Source organism: Phocoena sinus, chromosome 13, assembly GCF_008692025.1.
Source record: "Phocoena sinus isolate mPhoSin1 chromosome 13, mPhoSin1.pri, whole genome shotgun sequence".
NCBI lineage: Eukaryota > Metazoa > Chordata > Mammalia > Artiodactyla > Phocoenidae > Phocoena > Phocoena sinus.
Genome location: NC_045775.1, coordinates 35674216 through 35696849, shown reverse-complemented (window position 1 = coordinate 35696849; position 22634 = coordinate 35674216). Strand labels below are relative to the sequence as shown.

The 22634-nt window shown below is 37.5% G+C and overlaps 1 protein-coding gene across 6 annotated transcripts in view; it reads right to left on the bottom strand.

Moving 5' to 3' along the window:
• PLEKHH2 (pleckstrin homology, MyTH4 and FERM domain containing H2) overlaps positions 1-22230 on the bottom strand; it is a 111857-nt gene extending 89627 nt beyond the window's left edge. For 3 of the 6 annotated variants that reach the window (XR_004352845.1, XM_032652895.1, XM_032652896.1), the window contains exons 1-2: positions 11866-18114; positions 11161-11290 (exon numbers count right to left, since the gene is read on the bottom strand). Coding sequence is in view for 5 of the 6 variants with exons in the window: in XM_032652895.1 (XP_032508786.1) it covers positions 11161-11283 (123 nt within the window). In the remaining variant the exon portion in view is untranslated. Of the gene's footprint in view, positions 1-11160; positions 11291-11865; positions 18115-22107 lie in introns of those variants that run through there. The other 3 variants (XM_032652894.1, XM_032652892.1, XM_032652893.1) reach the window with 3 other exon arrangements.
• Positions 22231-22634: the final 404 nt, after the last annotated feature.

Genomic DNA, 22634 nt, shown 5'->3' with positions numbered 1-22634 from the left:
TATATAGGAACATTACTCAGCTATAAAAAAAGAATGAAATATTGCCATTTGCAGCAATATGGATGGACCTAGAGATTATCATACTAAGTGAAGTCAGAGAAAGACAAATATTATGATATCACTTATATGTGGAATCTAAAAAATAATACAAATGAATCTATTTACAAAACAGAAACAGACACACAGACATAGAAAACAAACTTATGGTTACCAAAGGGGAAAGGGAATGGGGGGGAGATAAATCAGGACTATGGGATTAACAGATAGACACTACCATATATAAAATAGATAAGCAACAAGGATTTACTGTATGACACAGCGAACAATATTCAATATTTGTAATAACCTATAATGCAAAAGAATCTGAAAAAGTGTATATAGATTCTGTATATACATACACAGACACACACATATATATATAACAGAAGCACTTTGCTGTACACCTGCAACTAACACAATATTGTAAATCAACTATACTTCAAAACAAACCAAAAAAACCCCCGAAGTATATAACCCAGAAGGTTTGATTCTTTTTGATATACTCTGAAAACACAAAATAAATTATTTTGTTTAGAAAGTGATTTCCATGGAAACATCCTATTAAGAAGATCTCCTCCCAAAAGACTGAATAAGTCCATCTATTTCACAATTTAATTTTTGATTTTTTATGTTGATCAGAGCCATAAATACACATTGTGTCAACCAGTTTCATAAGATTTTTTTATAAAATAATTGTACTCTTTTGGTCAATGCTCTTATTATTTCCTTAAGTGTTCTAAATAACAGGCTTCTATTTCTGTTGACTTCTTCAGTTTAGTGATTTCCTACTTACTTCCTTCATGGAGAATGATGATTTAGCTCTTTGATCTCCTTGCCATCAACACAGGTACACTCCCGTTCTTCCAATATGTTTATATCTTACCTTTGGTTAAAGCGCTGTTCTTCATTAGTATTATTGTGACTATGTATGATAGTCAAAGAGGAACCATGTAGTACACTACGGTTACTTTTTCCTTTGCTACATAACTTTTTTCCCTAAAGTGTCTTGTTCTTTTATTTACTTAGATTTCTATGAACTTAATAGTTCAACTCCAAATTCACACCACCGTCTAAATCATCTCTCAGGATGCTCATTCACATCTAATTTTCCACCAATTTTCCACCAATTTCATCTTCCTGAAGCAGCTCCTAAAGCCTCTGACCTGTGTCAATACAGACTGGCTCCTCTTTCTGCCTGGGCACTGCTGTCTTCTTGGGAAGGCCCTTCAACTTCCTCCCACATTGAATCTCCTATTTACTATATCTATGCCTTCCTCTTTTTTGGTTTACTTCTTCCTTTTAATGGAGCATATCCTTCCAGAGATTCCTCAGAAAGGTTACCAGACCCTGCATGTCTTAAAAATCTCTTTATTCTACCTTCAGATAAAATTCATAACTGGCCTCAGTACAGAATTCTGAGTTTGATGTCACTTTCCTTCAGAATTTTGAATACATTTTTTCATTATCTCCTAACTTCTAGTGTTGCTTTTGAAAAGTCCAAGCCATTCTAATTCCTGATCCTTTGTATGTGACATGTTTTTTCTCCTGGAAAGCTTGCAGAATCTTTTCTTTGGTCTATATATTCTGAACTTTCATGATGATGTGCCTTGGGGTGGAACTATTTTTATCTGTTGTGCAAGGCACTTGGTAGACCCTCTCAATCTGGAATCTTGCATCCTTCAATCCTGGGAAACCTCCGTTCATCATTTCACTGATATTCTCCCCTCTAGATTTCCTTTATCCAGAGCTTGGACATAGTGGACTGGTCCTCTAAATTTCTCTTTTCTCTCCTGTGTTCCATCTCTTCAACATCTTTCTCTACTTCCCAGGAACTTACCTTAAGTTTATATCCCAAACTCTTTATTAAATTGACTATTTCTTCTATCATGATTTTAATTTTTTGAGGGTTCTTTTTATTTCCTGAATATTCCTTGTTTCATGGATGCAATACCTTTTCTCTCTGGGAATATTAAATAATAGGATTTTATTTGTTTTGTTTCTTTTTTCCCTGCATAGGCGATATTGGTTTTTTCTGATTGGTTGTTCTCTATCTTCCATGTTAGAGGCCTTCATCAGATGTCTGGTCATTCATGAGGTACCCACCGATGTTTAAAGGTAAGGAACTAAAAAGCTGACTAGAAGCTTTTACACATATATGGGGCTTGCTGATCATGAACTTTAATATTAGGTGATCTGGCTAGACTTTCTGTTGGAGAACCACTGATGTCAGCATTACTACCTCTTTCCACCTGGGCTGATAAGATTGCCCAGAGACTTTCAATCTCCTCCAGTAGAATTGACTGTCAGTATTTTAGGAACCATGTAGGAGAAGAAGGCTGGGAGTGGGAGGACAAGTTCACCATTAAATATACATATTTCACTTAATTCTCTTGTTTTTGGTGAAGTAGAGTGACAGAAACCACAGCCTAGAATAAGGATTGGAGGGTCCTGAACTTCTCCCCTGGGAGCTGAATGCCCTGCACAACCCTGTAAAGACCTAGAGGGGGAAGTGAGTGTGGGGCTGGGAATAGTGGGTATTAATGGAAAACACATGGCCCTTAGAGTCAACTAACTCCCTGAAACCTTCTCACTATCCCCATGTGCCGAATGTGCAGCAGCTAAGCATTTACTTCCTGTTAAAAAACTGAAATGTTCTTCTCTTATAATGCTGAATAAATTACTTGGAGGGCTCTAGTCCAACAACTGTGGCATTTATGGGCTCATGGTGTAATAAGCAGTCTCCCACCCACTCATTCTAAAGCAAACATTGACAGTTAACCAGCACCGACTATTTATACACAATTGTTGGTCAGCTTTTCAGATATCTCATTCTTAAATATAAGTGGACCACCAAAGATCATCAGACATTTGAGAAAAGCTTGCAACTTGAAAACAAACAAACAAACAAACATAAAAGTGGAAAATAATCTCAGAGGAAAGAAAAATAATTCAGGGAAGAGAACTTTTAAAAAATTAGAATGTGTTCAGGAACCAGGAATTTTCAAATACATTATTTCACAGTCACGTCATAAGACAGAAATCATTATCCCCATTATAAAGATTGGGAAATCGGTGTTTCAAATGAGTTTGCCTTGTGTAAGCTAATGCTCCCAGCCAGTGACATGGCTGGGATGTGAGTCTTCACGTTCAGATTCCCTACGGCTCTTTTAGTTGAACCACAGCAGCTTTGGTATTTATAAACTCCATACACAGTGCATAGCTCTGCAGAACCATATGAAGATCAGTCCCAAATACGTGAAACCACAAAATCTTTGGCTGGAAAGCATTTGTCTTTATTTTTGTCCCTTGCATGCTATTCTTTTGGCCTAGGAATCTTTTATTGGTAACTTAAAATCATTAACATTCATAATAGGAACAACTTTAAGTTGCACGTTCTCAAGAAACCTATTGCAGAAGGAAACACAGGGACACAGGTATGACCAAGAGAGGCTAAATTTAGAATTTGAGATTCTAACCAAATTCTACCTAAGTAGTCTCTCCCCAGATTTGGGGTTTATTATTTACTTACGTAACATTGGTTGTGGCAGGGATCACGAATACCCCATAACAGAAACTCAATAAATGTGTGTTGAACAAATAAAAGAAAGGAAAAAATAATGAATGAATGGATGAAGGTTTCAACTCTTTCCAAATAATTATTTAAAAGCAAAGATACATTTTGATAAAACAAAATCACTAAATTTTCACAATCTATGTTAAACATCATAAATACCAAACATTTCACACTGCATAAATGTAAATACACATTAAGTATATCCAATAAAGTTTAGAACACTTTAAAATCAGTTTAGGGACTTCCCTGGTGGCACAGTGGTTAAGAATCCGCCTGCCAATGCAGGGGCCACGGATTCAATCTCTGGTCCAGGAAGATTCCACATGCCGCAGAGCAACTAAGCCCGTGTGCCACAACTACTAAGCCTGCACTCTAGAGCCTGTGAGCCACAACTACTGAGCCCACGCGCCTAGAGCCTGTGCTCCGCAACAAGAGAAGCCACCACAATGAGAAGCCCGCACACCGCAACAAAAGAGTAGCCCCCGCTCACCGCAACGAGAAAGTCCGTGCACAGCAACAAAAACCCAATGCGGCCAAAAATAAATTAATTTTAAAAAATCAGTTTAAACATAAGCATTGGATGAAAAGCAATACTTTGTTTTTCGAGTGATTGTTTCTATAATCATTCAAACTGGGCAATAACTTTGCAAAATACTAAAAGTGAAAAAAAAGCAATGCAGGAAATACCCATTAAGTTTTTACTTTCACAATGTAGACTGTAATGTAAAGCTTGGGTCAATTCCACAGCCAATCCATACTAAGTCAGTAAAAGAAACCTGAAATGATCCATATCAGGCTTTGGACAAAAATAAGTCTTTTATGAACAGGCCACTAATACAATAATAAAATGAAGAAGCAAATTCTAAGCCTGGTGCTTTGATTTACCACAGTGAAAGTGCCCTCTGTAGCCAGAGGGAAATCTGCCACTGGTCCAGATTTTACACACACACACACACACACACACACACACACACACACACAGAAACACATACATACATAACACCACCATACGTAATACTCAGTGATCTCATTGTTCCATGCATTGTATACAGATAAACTTATTTAATGAATTGGTTACTACAGGCAGAGTACTTTAGAACCTTCAATCTCATTGATGTGGACAGAAATTCCTCATTAAGTATCTCTCTTCTTGACTTTCCCCCATAGAACCCATGAAAGACGTTATCACCATTTAAAAATTTTGTTATTAAAAATAATATCCTCAGTCAATAGCCCAAAAATGAAATTTAAATTAGCCTGAAAAATCTCATTATTAGTATATGTATAATTTTCACTGGGCACTGTGAAATATTAGGTGGGGCAAAAGAGTAACAGGGCATGTGTGGTTTAAATAGGGCAATCACAGTAGTGACTGGACCGTTACATGAAAGCAAATACAATGCTATCCAGATACTCCTTATTCCTAGACGAGAATGCTAGACCACCTCAGGCGAATCATATTCACAAGAAGGTCAAGTGGCAGGAACTTCCAGACAGAAATGCTGTATCAGGTAAAGGCAGCATTAGGCTATGTGATCCATGCTGATGCCCAAAGGGAAAATTCATATTTTTCACCTTTTCCTTTTCACTGAAAATCTAACCTGTAGGAAATAACATTCACTTCAACTGAAAAATAAACTTTCCCTTTCCCTCCCTGACTCCGAAAATGAACTAGTAATACGGTAAAGTAGGAAAATTACTTAAATCTCAGCTTCTCTAAAGAGTTTATGTTTGGCATACTAGAGATATTTCCAACACCATTCCTTAAATTCCTCTAAAGACCTCTCCCACTTACAGCAGGACTTGCCCAAGACTTCAATAAGGCCTTTTTCTTCACAAGCTTCAATATTTGAAGTTACTTGGAAATTGTAATGGAAAAAACAAATAGGTGAAAAAAATAGTTTAAAAAAATCCCATGTATTCTCCTAATCCATCTCCAAAATTATACAATGTATATATAATTGAAATCCATCTTGAATTATAAAAACACTCTGAGATCCTCTCATACATTTTTCCTAAAACAATTCAGAAAGATGTCTCCCACCAATCTATAATTACATTAGTTTAAGTCATCTCCTTGTACACTTAACCAGTGTGTCCAGTCAGAAGGATACAGGAAAATAATAATGAGTTACTTCTACGTGCCACGCACTCTTTTAGCTGCATCACAAAAAAAGCATGAAAGATCTAAGGTTTCATGCCAACTCTGCTATTTGCTAGCTGTGTAATATTGGGCCTACTATTCAAATGCTCTCAGTCTTAATGTCAGCATCTGTAGATTGTGGGTAATAATAGTTATGTCATAGAGTTACTGTAGGGTTGAAACTAGCTAATGCTTGTAGTCAAGGCTTAGGAACCATAGTTAGCACCTAGTGTTAGATGCCTCAAATCAGTGCCAAGAAAACAGAACTAAGAACAAGAACTGTAGCAGAAAGGAAAAGTTGGACAGAATTTCTGGCAAAGAGCTGAGGAATCAAATTAATATTCCCTCAAGAATCTTCAGACTTAGGCCTGCACCCATCTGGCGGGAAGGTAAGGAGAACTATTAGGAAGAAGCCTTGGGGCAGACTGGTTCTCACACAAAACTAAAGGTTACAGATGGGACCAGACTATCCTCTAGAACGCAACAGGTGACACAAGTCGTGTTGGCACGCAGAAGCAGTGCAAGAGGGTTTGCTTTGAAAAATACATAATATTATGTAAACTGTTACTACTACATCCATAAATGCATCCTAACTTATGCAGATGTGTGCTGCCAAGCAGAGATGGAGTTACATGCTGTGTGGCTGAACAGAGAAGACAGAATAGGTGAGTAGGTAAGAATATCAGAGAAAGCAAAGAATGTGGTAACAAAACTATATTAGAGATGCCATACAGGGTGACAGCTAAGCATTCAAGCTCTAAAAACAAAATGCCTATTTTCAAATCTTGGCTCCACCACTTACATTTCAGCATGAACTCAGGCAAGGTAAATAAATAACTTTTATGTGCCTTAGTTTCCTCCTGTGTAAATATGAATAATATTAATAGCTACCTCATAGGGTTGTTATAAGGATTAAAAAGTTAATATATGGGCTTCCCTGGTGGTGCAGTGGTTAAGAATCCGCCTGCCAATGCAGGGGACACAGGTTCGAGCCCTGGTCCGGGAAGATCCCACATGCCGTGGACCAACTAAGCCCGTGCGCCACACCTACTGAGCCTGCACTCTAGAGCCCAAGCCACAAATGCTGAGACCACATGCCACAACTACTGAAGCCCACGTGCCTAGAGCCTGTGCTCCACAATGAGAGAAGCCACCACAATGAGAAGCCCGCACACTGCAATGAAGAGGCAACTAGAGAAAACCTGAGGACAGCACCGAACCCAACACAGCCAAAAATAATTTTTAAAAAAAAAGTTGATATACATAAAGCACTTAGAACATTGCCTGGCACATGGTAAGCATCATTTTCCTAATCTGTAAAATGGGAACAATAAAACTTATTAATTCATAGATTGTTATAAGAGCTAAATAAGTCATATCTGTAAAGTGCTTAGTACATAATAAATCAATATTTGGTATTTTTACTAAAACATGGGTGGGTACAAGAAATAATTTTTAATCCAGAGAAAAATATTTCATAGTGGAAAATAACAGAAAACATCATGAAAAGTGTTATTCCCATTTTGGTGTTGACTTTATTTACTGGGAAACCATGAGTAAATTTGGCATGCTTATCCTCTTTCCACTGTATGAAACACATCTGAATCATTTCATCTCTGAGATCTGTCAAAGGATTTAAGACAGATACAAATTACGGAAGACAAAAAAGAAGAAGGAGGAGGAGAAGGAGAAGGAGAAGGAGAAGGAGAATAAGAAACCACAAATAAAACAGCAATTCTGAAATAATATTCCTCTGTGAATTCCTCTATAATTCCTCTGTGAATATTCATTCACTGACAAAAAAGAAAATTTAATAACATAAATTAATCACCAAAAAACTATTTACAACTTTACTTACAAAGAAAACGACACTTTTAAAATTTACAAAATGGGCACTCATAAAGAAATTTGTTACGATAAGTCTTCTGAAGAACAAAACAAATGTTGGCATTAAATTAAGAATTTAAAAGTCAATTAATTGGAACCCAAATAGGCATAACTTCTTATAATGTCCATAATGAAACCAAGAGAGTAAGTAGTCAACGGAACCAAGAAAATTTTGAGGAGGCTGTGGTCAACAGCAGGCCAACTGTTGAGAGGCTAAGGCACCTGGGATACCTAGGAAGTGTCCAGTGAGGTTTAGAGGCAAGGTTATAATTGGTGATATTGACAAAATCATTGCATACGGGATTGAGATTGTGGAAAATACCAGATAAATCACAGTACAACCCAGGAAATGATTTTTTTTCTCTTCTTTTTTTTTTTAAATCATGAAACAGCTTTATTGAGAGGTAGGCATGTAACCTAAGGATTTGTGCCTATCTATCTATATATTTTTTTAACATCTTTATTGGAGTATAATTGCTTTACAATGTTGTTTTAGTTTCTGCTTTATAACAGAGTGAATCAGCTATACATATACATATATCCCCATATCTCCTCCCTCTTGCATCTCCCTCCCACCCTCCCTATGCCACCCCTCTAGGTGGTCACAAAGCACCGAGCTGATCTCCCTGTGCTATGCGGCTGCTTCCCACTATCTATCTATTTTACATTTGGTAGTGTATATATGTCCATGCCACTCTCTCACTTCATCCCAACTTACCCTTCCCCCTCCCCATGTCCTCAAGTCCATACTCTACATCTGTGTCTTTATTCCTGTCCTGCCACTAGGTTCATCAGAACCTTTTTTGTTTTTAGATTCCATATATATGTGTCAGCATATGGTATTTGTTTTTCTCTTTCTGACTTACTTCACTCTGTACGACAGTCTCTAGGTCCATCCACCTCACTACAAATAGCTCAATTTCGTTTCTTTTTATGTCTGAGTAATATTCCATTGTATATATGTGCCACATCTTTATCCATTCATCTGTCAATGGACACTTAGGTTGCTTCCATGTCCTGACTATTGTAAATAGTGCTGCAATGAACATTGTGGTACATGACTCTTTTTGAATTATTGTTTTCTCAGGGTATATGCCCAGTAGTGGGATTGCTGGGTCATATGGTAGTTCTATTTTTCATTTTTTATGGAACCTCTATACTGTTCTCCATAGTGGCTGTATCAATTTACATTCCCACCAACAGTGCAAGAGGGTTCCCTTTTCTCCACACCCTCTCCTGCATTTACTGTTTGTAGATTTTTTGATGATGGCCATTCCCACTGGTGTGAGGTGATACCTCATTGTAGTTTTGATGTGGGAAATGATTTTCATAGAGAGAGGAGCAAAAGACAAAGCATGAGTCACTAACTTTGAGTTAGGATAAGCTTCTCCAACTTGGAGATATTCAAACTGGGATTTTTTTTCAAGTTATAATTTTTATTCTAATAGTGATAAATAAAGAAAATTGATATTGGGGATTCATTCCACAAATCCTATTACTGGGTCACCCTATGGCCCAAAGTGAGTAGGATAACTTTAATCTTTCCATCTAACAGCTGTTAATACACAAAAATTTATGATGATACATATGAAAGGTTAAACCGAATGATGTTTTACTGGATTTTATTACAATTCTTCTGTGCTAAGAGACTCTTAGCTACCAATGAAAGTAAGATTTAACACAATTTTTGGAGATGTTAAAAATCTCCAAAAGGATTTTTCTCCACCCTAAAAGGATTATACAGACTAGAGTTTAAGAAACCACCTATAAATTCTTCTGATCAGTTCTGAATGACCATTAATACCATTTGTCCATCCATCCAGACAGCACTGTCCAACAGAAATATAATGTGAGTTGCCTATATAATTTAAAATTTTCTAGTACCCATATTTTAAAAGTTTAAAAAAGGTAAAATTAATTTTACTATTTTCCATTTAATCTAATATCCAAAATATTATCATTTCAACATGTAATCAATATACAATTATTGCTTAGGTATTTCGCATTCTTTTTTTCATACTAAATCTTTGAAATCCGGTGTGTATTTTCCATTTCCAACACATCTCAATTTGAACTAGCCTAATTTCCAGTGTTCACCAGCCACTTGAGGCTAGTGCCTGCCACATTGGACAGTGCAGGTCTAGAATCCAAGTTCTCTGGAAATAGGAACATGCATAGTCTCATTCACAGATGAAACTGTAGCATTAAGAACAGTGTCTGGCACAAAATCAGTCCTCAATGAATATTTGTTGAATGAATAAACAAACGAATTAATCTATCAGTTTTATACACATATATTTTTTTTACATCCTATGACATAAATGAAATTTTAATTACATGATTGGAACTATTAAGAGAAGCATAGAATTATATTAATTCAATTCTATAGTTTAATGATACATAGTCAACACAAATTCCTAAATAGGTGTATACTTCCAAATACAGTATAAACACATTTTACTATCAACAGGGAATGAACAATAATCACTTTAAAGATGATTTTCCTAAACATTTAGTAGATCAAAATGTTGTCACACTACTCTAGTAAAATCAAGTAAATTATAGCTGTTCTCTGTGGAATGAATGAACTCCACATTCATCAAATACACACAATTCTTACATAGCCCACTACTATTTGCAAAGAAGTGTTTTTTGTCTTAATGTCCAATCCATTCTAAAACTGGCACAATACCCTGAGAAAAGCATAGTTCAAAAAGAGACGTGTACCACAATGTTCACTGCAGCACTATTTACAATAGCCAGGACATGGAACCAACCTAAATGTCCATCAATAGATGAATGGATAAAGAAGATGTGGCACATATATACAATGGAATATTACTCGGCCATAAAAAGAAACAAAATTGAGTTATTTGTAGTGAGGTGGATGGACCTAGAGTCTGTCATACAGAATGAAGTAAGTCAGAAAGAGAAAAACAAATACCGTATGCTAACGTATGTATATGGAATCCTAAAAAAAAAAAAAAAATGGTACTGATGAACCTAGTTGCAGGGCAGGAAGAAAGATGCAGACATAGAGAATGGGCTTGAGGACACGGGGTGGGAGGTGGAAGCTGGGGCCAAGTGAGAGTAGCATCGACATATATACACTACCAAATGTAAAATAGATAGCTAGTGGGAAGCAGCAGCATAGCACAGGGAGATCAGCTCGGTGCTCTGTGATGACCTAGAGGGGTGGCATAGGGAGGATGGGAGGGAGGCTCAAGAGGGAGGGGATGTGGGTCATATGTATGCACATGGCTGATTCACTTTGGTGTACAACAGAAACTAACAGTATTGTGAAGCAATTATACTTCAATAAATAGCTAAAAAAAATAAAATAAAACTGGCAAAAGAATATGCCAAATATAGCTTCAGATCCCTGACAAAATGTTAAATTATATTCATTATTTTTAAAATGCTTACCCTAGCCTAAAGTACTGAGATTATTTAATATAAATGAAATTGGCCCCAAATAGCTGATGTTTACTAACAAAGGTGAGGGAGAAAAGCTTACCTTCTCTGCTAAGAGCTCTCGTATCTTGCTCGCTTGAACTCTAAATTTCATGAGCTGGGACTCCAGGGCTACACATCGTTCTTTCCAATCTACTGGTCCTTCTGTCTCAGAAAGCTCTGCCATATTTATTCTAGGAAAGAAAGCATTCAAATGGCATAATATCAATTAGCATTCAGGATAATTCATCAAATCATTGAACACACATATTCTAATCACCATCTAACGATATCTAGACATAAGTTTTGAATTCTAAGATAAATTCCAGAACTGGTGACAGCTCATGGAAAGAACTTAGGGGAGACAAGAGGCCAGGGTTGGAGACCCAACTGGGTTACATAAACTTTCTGTTTAACTTAACCTTTCCATGTTTCAGCTTATCCAATCTAGAAAAAAGGGGGAATGTGGCAATAACAAACCATTCATCTCATGGGTAGGTTGTAAGGAACAAATTAAATACTGCTGTTCTTAACAACACTTTGGACAATATAACAGCACCACACAAACAGAGTATTGTCATTATTTTAGCTCTGCCCAAGAGCTGAGGTAAGATTTTTTTTAATCTGTCAGTTCATAATTTTACCATGTTCTTAAATTTACAGAATTATTACAGCTTTGATTCAATTGGTAGCATCACAGAATAACCTAAAGAAACTTCATATCAGTGCTACAATTATGGCTTAGACTTATATTATAATTATTACTTACCACCACCCTGTATTTTTCCAGGTCCAGGCTGTCTTTCTTTTTTTTTTTTTTTCATCTTTATCGGAGTACGATTGCTTTACAATGGTGTGTTAGTTTCTGCTTTATAACAAAGTGAATCAGTTATACATATACATATGTCCCCATATCTCTTCCCTAAGGCTGTCTTTCAAACCAAAAATCCTTTGGCATATTTAACTGGGCAAAGTATTATGACCCTAGACAAGTTTAGATAATTTTTATTTGGTGTAAGAAGAGAAAACATATAAACATGAAATTTAGAATCACCTACATTAAGTAAATCTGGATCAGTGTTTTCCATGATGCTAACCTTCCTTTTGGAGGAGATTAATCCTAGGGAGAAGCACGGTTAAGGGGAAGCCAAGAGGCAGGGGAACTGGTTTTGAAATTCTAAAGTGCAAAAAACTATTGCTTGACTTTGGAAGCACAATTATTTTTAGCTCTGGGATTCATAAAAGTAGTTTTAAATATCTGTTAATGTTTCATCAGACCATTTTCATAAATGGCTTGATAATGTATTTCTGAATTGCCCTTGCTATGAACTGACAAAATCTGCATTAGAAATGGCTCTTCAGGAGAAGCCAAGTCCTAATCATAGAATATATGTGACAGCAAACTCTCAGAACCCCAGGATAGAACTGCAGTTGAAGCGTATTATTCTGTTCTTCTGTTTTACAAAAACATGTCTCCCTCACAAATTAAGCAAGTTTATTTTCCCAATATTTAGTGTAATATAACCCCTTCTTAAATCTATATCAGTTTTTTAAATCTGCAAAAGATTATTTTCCTAGCATAAATATTGATTTGTGCTTAGATCAGCTTTCACATTAATACTTACATTATCACTCAATAATTTAGAAACAAATATAAGCAAAGTTATTCTACAAAGGCTACAACTTTATTAAGAGTTCCCCAACCATCTCAAAGCCTCCAGATGCTCCTAAATTCTAGCCATAATTTAAGGGAAACTTATTGTAGAGCTAGAAATTGTTCTCTTCATTTCTTCGTTTTCACAGAAGCCCCACCCCACTGTTTTATGAGTTTTTCCTAAGGATATTAGCCTTGTTAATGACCTTTTTTTCATTACTCACATCAGCATTTTCTATTAATGATTTAGAAGTAAATAAGGTAGTTTGTCAGTCACAAACTTTTTCTCAATTCTACTGCTATTTCATTTCTTTCCTCATTAGCTTTAGAGTGGACAAGGAATAAAATACAGATGAAATATTAAAAATAAAAAGCAGTCCTGAAATGGACATCCTTAAGTCTTGAACCATTCATATCACTGCACAGAAATATAGGGACACTCCTCTATCTTAAGCAACAAGAAGAGTCTATTTCATGTTGGTTAATTTTTGCACTACATTTAAAATAACCTGTTTATGTTCTACTGTAAAATTTCTACAGTTTTAAAAATAACAAACATATTTTTCAACAAATGAAAATCAATGTAATGAACCATATGAACAGAATAAAAAACAAAAACCATATGATCATTTCAACAGACGCAGAAAAAAACATTCAACAAAATCTAACACCCTTTTATGATAAAAACATTCAACAAACTAGCAATAGGAGTGAACTTCCTCAGCCTGATAAAGAGCATCCATGAAAGCCCACAGTTTATATCACACTTAATGGTAAATGACTGATCCGCCTAAGATCAGAAACAACATAAGGATGTCTGCTCTCGCCACTTCTATTCAACGTCATACTGGAGGGTCTGGCCAGTGCCAGAAAATAAAATAGAAAGTGCACAGATTGGAAAGGAAAAACTAAAACTATTTTTATTTTAAGATGTCATGGTCTTATTCATAGGAAATTCTAAGGAATCCATTAAAAAAAACTATTAGAACTATTTGAGTTCAGCAAAGTTTCAGGAAACCAGATCAATATACAAAAATCAATTGTTTTACTTTATACTTGCAAGGAAACTCCAGAAATGAAATCAAGAATATATTCCATTTACAATAGCATCAAAAAGAATTAAATACTTAGGAGTAAATTTAACAAAAGAAGTATAAGATTTGTACTCTGAAAACTACAAAACATCATTGATCAAGATGAAAAAAAATTAATTACAAAACATCATTGAAAGAAATTAAAGAAGACCTAAATAAATGGAAGATATCGCACATTCATGGATTAAAAGACTTAATACTGTGAGGATGGCAACACTTGCAAATGGATATTACACATTTAATACAATCCCTATCAAAATTCCAACTGCATTTTTTTGCAGAAACTGACAAGCTGATCCTATAATTCATATGGAAATTCAGGGAGCCCAGAATAGCCAAAACAATCTTAAAAAGTTTTATGACTCACACACTCAACTTCAAAAATTACTACGAAGCTACAGTAATCAAGACTGTGTGGTACTGGCATAAAGACAGACATATATATAGATCAGTGGAATAAAATTACGAGTACAGAAATAAGGAAATAAGAAATAAGGATGGGGGGCAAAATAGGTGAAGGGGATCCAGTGGTACAAACCTCTTATATTAATTATATAATAAATAAGTCACAGGGATGTAATATACAGTATAAGGAATATGGTCAATGTACTAATTTTGTACAGGGACAGATGGTCACTAGACTTATCGTGGTGATCATTTCATAATGTATGCAAACATTAAATCATTACGTAGTATACCTGAAATTAACATAACATTGTACATCAACTATATTTCAATTAAAAATATCTGTAACCATAGTAGGGGACTTTAACACCCCACTTTCACCCATGGACAGATCATCCAAAATGAAAATAAATAAGGAAACACAAGCTTTAAATGATACATTAAACAAGATGGACTTAATTGATATTTATAGGACACTCCATCCAAAAACAACAGAATACACATTTTTCTCAAGTGCTCATGGAACATTCTCCAGGATAGATCATATCTTGGGTCACAAATCAAGCCTTGGTAAATTTAAGAAAATTGAAATTGTATCAAGTATCTTTTCTGACCACAACGCCATGAGACTAGATATTACAGGAAAAGATCTGTAAAAAATACAAACACATGGAGGCTAAACAATACACTACTTAATAATGAAGTGATCACTGAAGAAATCAAAGAGGAAATAAAAAAATACCTAGAAACAAATGACAATGGAGACACAACGACCCAAAACCTATGGGATGCAGCAAAAGCAGTTCTAAGGGGGAAGTTTATAGCAATACAAGCCCATCTTAAGAAGCAGGAAACATCTCGAATAAACAACCTAACCTTGCATCTCAAGCAATTAGAGAAAGAAGAACAAAAAAACCTCAAAGCTAGCAGAAGGAAAGAAATCATAAAAATCAGATCAGAAATAAATGAAAAAGAAATGAAGGAAACGATAGCAAAGATCAATAAAACTAAAAGCTGGTTCTTTGAGAAGATAAACAAAATAGATAAACCACTAGCCAGACTCATCAAGAAAAAAAGGGAGAAGACTCAAATCAATAGAATTAGAAATGAAAAAGGAGAAGTAACAACTGACACTGCAGAAATAAAAAAAATCATGAGAGATTACTACAAGCAACTCTATGCCAATAAAATGGACAATCTGGAAGAAATGGACAAATTCTTAGAAATGCACAACCTGCCAAGACTGAATCAGGAAGAAATAGAAAATATGAACAGACCAATCACAAGCACTGAAATTGAAACTGTGATTAAAAATGTTCCAACAAACAAAAGCCCAGGACCAGATGGCTTCACAGGTGAATTCTATCAAACGTTTAGAGAAGAGCTAACACCTATCCTTCTCAAACTCTTCCAAAATATAGCAGAGGGAGGAACACTCCCAAATTCCTTTTACGAGGCCACCATCACCTTGATACCAAAACCAGACAAGGATGTCACAAAGAAAGAAAACTACAGGCCAATATCACTGATGAACATAGATGCAAAAATCCTCAACAAAATACTAGCAAACAGAATCCAACAGCACATTAAAAGGATCATACACCATGATCAAGTGGGGTTTATTCCAGGAATGCAAGGATTCTTCAATATATGCAAATCTATCAATGTGATAAACCATATTAACAAATAGAAGGAGAAAAACCATATGATCATCTCAATAGATGCAGAGAAAGCTTTCGACAAAATTCAACACCCATTTATGATAAAAACCCTGCAGGAAGTAGGCATAGAGGGAACTTTCCTCAACATAATAAAGGCCATATAGGACAAGCCCACAGCAAACATCATCCTCAATGGTGAAAAGCTGAAAGCATTTCCACTAAGATCAGGAACAAGACAAAGTTGCCCACTCTCACCACTCTTATTCAACATAGTTTTGGAAGTTTTAGCCACAGCAATCAGAGAAGAAAAGGAAATAAAAGGAATCCAAATCGGAAGAGAAGAAGTAAAGCTGTCACTGTTTGCAGATGACATGATACTATACATAGAGAATCCTAAAGATGCTACCAGAAAACTACTAGAGCTAATCAATGAATTTGGTAAAGTAGCAGGATACAAAATTAATGCACAGAAATCTCTGGCATTCCTATATACTAATGATGAAAAATCTGAAAGTGAAATCAAGAAAACACTCCCATTTACCATTGCAACAAAAAGAATAAAATATCTAGGAATAAACCTACCTAAGGAGACAAAAGACCTGTATGCAGAAAATAAGACACTGATGAAAGAAATTAAAGATGATACAAATAGATGGAGAGATATACCATGTTCTTGGATGGGAAGAATCAGCATTGTGAAAATGACTCTACTACCCAAAGCAATCTACAGATTCAATGCAATCCCTATCAAACTACCACTGGCATTTTTCACAGAACTAGAACAAAAAATTTCGCAATTTGTATGGAAACACAAAAGACCCCGAATAGCCAAAGCAATCTTGAGAACGAAAAAAGGAGCTGGAGGAATCAGGCTCCCTGACTTCAGACTATACTACAAAGCTACAGTAATCAAGACAGTATGGTACTGGCACAAAAACAGAAAGATAGATCAATGGAACAGGATAGAAAGCCCAGAGATAAACCCACGCATATATGGACACCTTATCTTTGATAAAGGTGGCAGGAAAGTACGGTGGAGAAAGGACAGCCTCTTCAATAAATGGTGCTGGGAAAACTTGACAGGTACATGTAAAAGTATGAGATTAGATCACTCCCTAACACCATACACAAAAATAAGCTCAAAATGGATTAAAGACCTAAATGTAAGGCCAGAAACTATCAAACTCTTAGAGGAAAACATAGGCAGAACACTCTATGACATAAATCACAGCAAGATCCTTTCTGACCCACCTCCTAGAGTAATGGAAATAAAAACAAAAATAAACAAATGGGACCTAATGAAACTTCAAAGCTTTTGCACAGCAAAGGAAACCATAAACAAGACCAAAAGACAACCCTCAGAATGGGAGAAAATATTTGCAAATGAAGCAACTGACAAAGGATTAATCTCCAAAATTTACAAGCAGCTCATGTAGCTCAATAACAAAAAGACAAACAACCCAATCCAAAAATGGGCAGAAGACCTAAATAGACATTTCTCCAAAGAAGATATACAGAATGCCAACAAACACATGAAAGGATGCTCAACATCATTAATCATTAGAGAAATGCAAATCAAAACTACAATGAGATATCATCTCACACCAGTCAGAATGGCCATCATCAAAAAATCTAGAAACAATAAATGCTGGAGAGGGTGTGGAGAAAAGGGAATACTCTTGCACTGCTGGTGGGAATGTGAATTGGTTCAGCCACTATGGAGAACAGTATGGAGGTTCCTTAAAAAACTACAAATAGAATTACCATATGACCCAGCAATCCCACTACTGGGCATATACCCTGAGAAAACCAAAATTCAAAAAGAGTCATGTACCAAAATGTTCATTGCAGCTCTATTTACAATAGCCCGGAGATGGAAACAACCTAAGCGCCCATCATCGGATGAATGGATAAAGAAGATGTGGCACATATATACAATGGAATATTACTCAGCCTTAAAAAGAAACGAAATTGAGCTATTTGTAATGAGATGGATAGACCTAGAGTCTGTCATACAGAGTGAAGTAAGTCAGAAAGAAAAAGACAAATACCGTATGCTAACACATATAAATGGAATTTAAGAAAAAAAATGTCATGAAGAACCTAGGGGTAAGACAGGAATAAAGACGCAGACCTACTGGAGAATGGACTTGAGGATATGGGGAGGGGGGAGGGTGAGCTTTGACAGGGCGAGAGAGAGTCATGGACATATACACACTAACAAACGTAGTAAGGTAGATAGCTAGTGGGAAGCAGCCGCATGGCACAGGGATATTAGCTCGGTGCTTTGTGACAGCCTGGAGGGGTGGGATAGGGAGAGTGGGAGGGAGGGAGACGCAAGAGGGAAGACATATGGGAACATATGTATATGTATAACTGATTCACTTTGTTATAAAGCAGAAACTAACACACCATTGTAAAGCAATTATACCCCAATAAAGATGTTAAAAAATAAATAAGTAAATAAAAAATAAAGAAGGAAAAAAAAATCTGTAACAACCCTACTTCCAAATAAGATCATATTTTGAGATACTAGGGGTTAGGACTGCAATACACCCTTTTTGGTGGTGGGTGGGGGAGCTATTCAATCCATTAAAAAAAGTACAGAAATAAAACCTCACATTTAGAGAGAACTGATTTTTAACAAGGTGAAATGACTATTTTTTTTAAAATAAATGGTGCTAGACAACTAGATATCCACACGCAAAAGAATGAATTTGGACCCTGGCTGCATACCATATACAAAAATTAACCCCAAATGGATCAAAGACCTAGACGTAAGAGCCTAAGCTCTAAACTTATAGTAGATTAAATCGGCATAAGTCTTTGTGACCTTGAATAGACAACAGTTTCTTAGATATGACATCTAAAGCATAAGTAATCAAAGAAAAAATAGGTAAATTTAACCTAAAAAGAAAAACATTTGTGCTTCAAAGGACACAATCAAGAAAGTGAAAAGATAACCCACAGAATGGGAAGAAATATTAACCAATCACATTATCTGATAAGGGACTTGTATCCAGATTATATAAAGGACTCTTACAACTCATCAATAAAAAAATCCAGTTAAAAAGTAGGCAAAGGAGGGCTCCCCTGGTGGTGCAGTGGTTGGGAGTCTGCCTGCTGATGCAGGGGACGTGGGTTGGTGCCCCGGTCCGGGAAGATCCCACATGCCGCGGAGCGGCTGGGCCCGTGAGCCATGGCCGCTGGGCCTGCGCGTCCGGAGCCTGTGCTCCGCAATGGGAGAGGCCACAACAGTGAGAGGCCCGCGTCCCGCAAAAAAAAAAAAAAAAAAGTAGGCAAAGGATCTAAAGAGATATTTCTTTAAAGAAGATATACAAATGGACAATAAGCACAAGAAAAAATGCTCAACATCATTAGCTATAAGGGAAAATGCAAATCAAAACCACAATGACTTCCCACTGCATACTAAATAGGATGGTTATAATAAAAACGACATGTAATAACAAGCGTTGGTGAGGATGTAGAGAAATCTGAACTCTTATACACTGCTGTTGAGAATGTAAAAATAGTACAGCTGCTTTGGAAAGTAGTCCTCAAAAGTTTTAACATAAAGTTACCATATGACCCAGCAACTCCAATGTTAACTCCAACTTTTTAACATAAAGTTACCATATGACCCAGCAACTCCAATGTTAAGTATATACCCAAGAGAACTGCATACCTAAGTCCACACCAAAACTCGTACACAAATGTTAACAGCATTATTATTCAAACAGCCAAAAAGTGGAAACAAACCAAGTATCCATCATCAGATGAATGGATAAACAAAATGTGGTATATCCACACAATGGAATCTCATTCAGCCACAAAAAAAGGAATAAAGCACTAATACATGCTACAACAATGGATGAACCTTGAAAACATTACCCTAAGTGCCTAGTGAAAGAAGCTAGACACAAAAGGCAACATACTGTATGATTCCATTTATATAAACCAGGCAAATCCCAAGAGACAGAAAGTAGCTTAGTGGTTGCCAACAACAGTGAAGAGAGGGCAATGGTGATCAACTACTAATGGGTTTGGGGTTTCTTTCTTTTTTTTTTTTTTTTTTTTTTTTTTTTTTTTTTTTAAACATCTTTATTGGGGTATAATTGCTTTACAATGGTGTGTTAGTTTCTGCTTTACAACAAAGTGAATCAGCTATACATATACATATGTTCCCATATGTCTTCCCTCTTGCGTCTCCCTCCCTCCCACTCTCCCCATCCCAGGGTTTCTTTCTTAAGTGATGAAAATATTCTAGAATTAGTGCTGTTGGTTGCACCATCTTGTGAATATATCAAAAACCACTGCACTGTACACTTTAAAAAGGTAACTTTCATTTGTGAATTATACCTTAATTATAAAGAGCATATATTTACAAATGAGTGAAGAAAAAGTAACAGTTTAAGTGGATGTATATTAATAATCTATTGTTTGTGGTTATCCCTGCTGAGAATTCCACCATTAACCGGAACAATTTAGAGTTAATTGTTAATCTCAAATATGACAAGTATCAGACATATATTTTACCAAGAGTACTGTGCTATGAAAATGACACATCAAATAAATTCTGTTAAACACACCTATTCATTTCTATAGTTATACTAATTACATATTTTTACAGTGAAATAGCAAAACCTTAAGAACATTATTGGCATTTAATGTCTGCATTCCCAATTACTAGAGTCATAATTTTAAAAATTCAAAACTACAGATTGGTTAGCTAATGGTCTATCCTGAGGTCTAGACACCTGATTTCCTCATTTCATTCTGTAATTTCAGTTAATATAAAGTAACTGCTGCGTTAATGCACCATCTTGAGTAAAACTTCTAATTTTGAACAATATCCACCATCCTTTTCCATTACTACTGATTTTATAGAGCCTAATGATATAGCTTTGGGAGCTTTACCATTTGCTAAATAAACATCATTTCTACATTTTGAATTTGAAAGTAATCTAATTTTACTGCAGCGGACAGGAAAAAGTCTTGGTTTCCCAAATACCCCAGTGATTTTGGGAAACATTTACTGACACGAAATAAACTGTTTACGATTGTGGAGTGAATGCTCTTTTCTCTGAATCTTTGACTTCCTGTTTCTCTTCCAAATCCCTAAAGGGAAAGAAAAAGAATAGAAAGAGTTCATCTACTTAGGCTTCCCCTGATGAAGCCCAAGGTAGCCACTCATATTCTTTAATTCTCTCCTCTTAAGGGACAGCTTAACTTGGCCCGGTGAGAGAGAGACAGAGACAGAGAGACAGAGAGACAGACAGAGACAGACAGACAGACAGAGAGGTGTGTGTGTTTCTAAAGCAGAGAAGATGTCTTTCTTGACCACACTGAGGCTTGCCTTGTTTAAGCAACCTCCCGACCACCACCCAGCACCACTTGGGCAAAGCCTGCCCTTCAGTAGCACTGCTCAGAACCCGTGCTCCTCACTCCAGAGCTCCTCAGGGACACACACAGCTGTGTGGTCGAGGCTTGCGACTGGCATTTTCACAAAGAAAGCAGTGACCTGCAGGTAGCACAGCACTAGGACTTTTCCAGCGTTAATGTTTCAACCTCTCTTTCCACTGCGTTTCGCACGTCAAAAATTTTGGCTGAAATGTTCCATCTTTTAAAAAGTGGTCGAATAACTTGAGGGACAGCGCAGTTTCATGGTAGGTCACCTAAGGGCACTTTGACATTCTGGCAACCCGAGGTGTAGAAAATGGTTCTTTAAAGTTTTGAGAAGTTTCGCCCCCGAGATCACAGTGGGGCTCCCAGAAGCGGAGGCCGAGCCGCAGCATCCCTAACTGCGTGGGCCACTCAGCGCGGGGACGCGCAGCAGCGCCGTGTGCCCCCCTGACTGCCCGCGCCGCGCCACAAACCTGGGCCTCGACTTTTCAAACAAAATGTCACGGGAGACCAGTGGGCTAGGAGCCGCTGGCCACCGCTCCCAGACGAGACCCCAGTCCTGCTAGCAGCAAGGGGAGCGACGTGGAGTGCGGAGGCTGCGGCGGGAGGCGCGGAGTTGAGTCCGGTGCCAGCCCGCTCCATCCCCGGGTCCCGGCCCTCCGGATCAGCCCGCCGCCCCCATCCTCCGCGCGACGCGCCCACCCGGGACGGCGCGCTCTAGAAGGGGCGGGGATCCCCGGGCACCGGAGTCTCTGGGGTCGCCCTTCGGCTCCCGGCCAGTCTCATCTGCCTACCTCTGCGCTGGCCCCCGGGGGAGGAACCCGCTGTCCTGGGTGCGTCTGGTGCGGGTTTCCTGCGGCTCTCAGCCTGCGCCCGCCTCACACCAAGCCCGGAGCGGGCGAGGGACAGGGTACCGCCTCCTCCCCGGACCGGCGGCCGTGGTAGCCAATCAGAGACCTCAGTCGACCTCCTGACGTCACCTGGGGGTGCGGCCATGGCTTTGACTACTCCTAGTCCCTATCCCAGGAGGGAGTTCTGTCCAGGAGTCTCTATCCCTGGCCTTTGGCACACTTAGAGCTCAGAGCCTGTTGTAGCGCTCACCTCCTTTCCATTCCCTCTGCCTCGACTCGGCATCCTCCTGTGTGGTCTCCCGGCCTGAAGTGTCTCCTCTTACCAGTCTCTCCTTCAACCTCTCGCCAGATTAACTGTCCTTAAGTGCGGTTTTGATGTACACCCTGACAAAGACCTTCATTGGCTTCCTTTTGCTTAAGTTACCAAGAACAGATCCCTTAGTGTAGCATTCATAGCTTCCAACCTACCT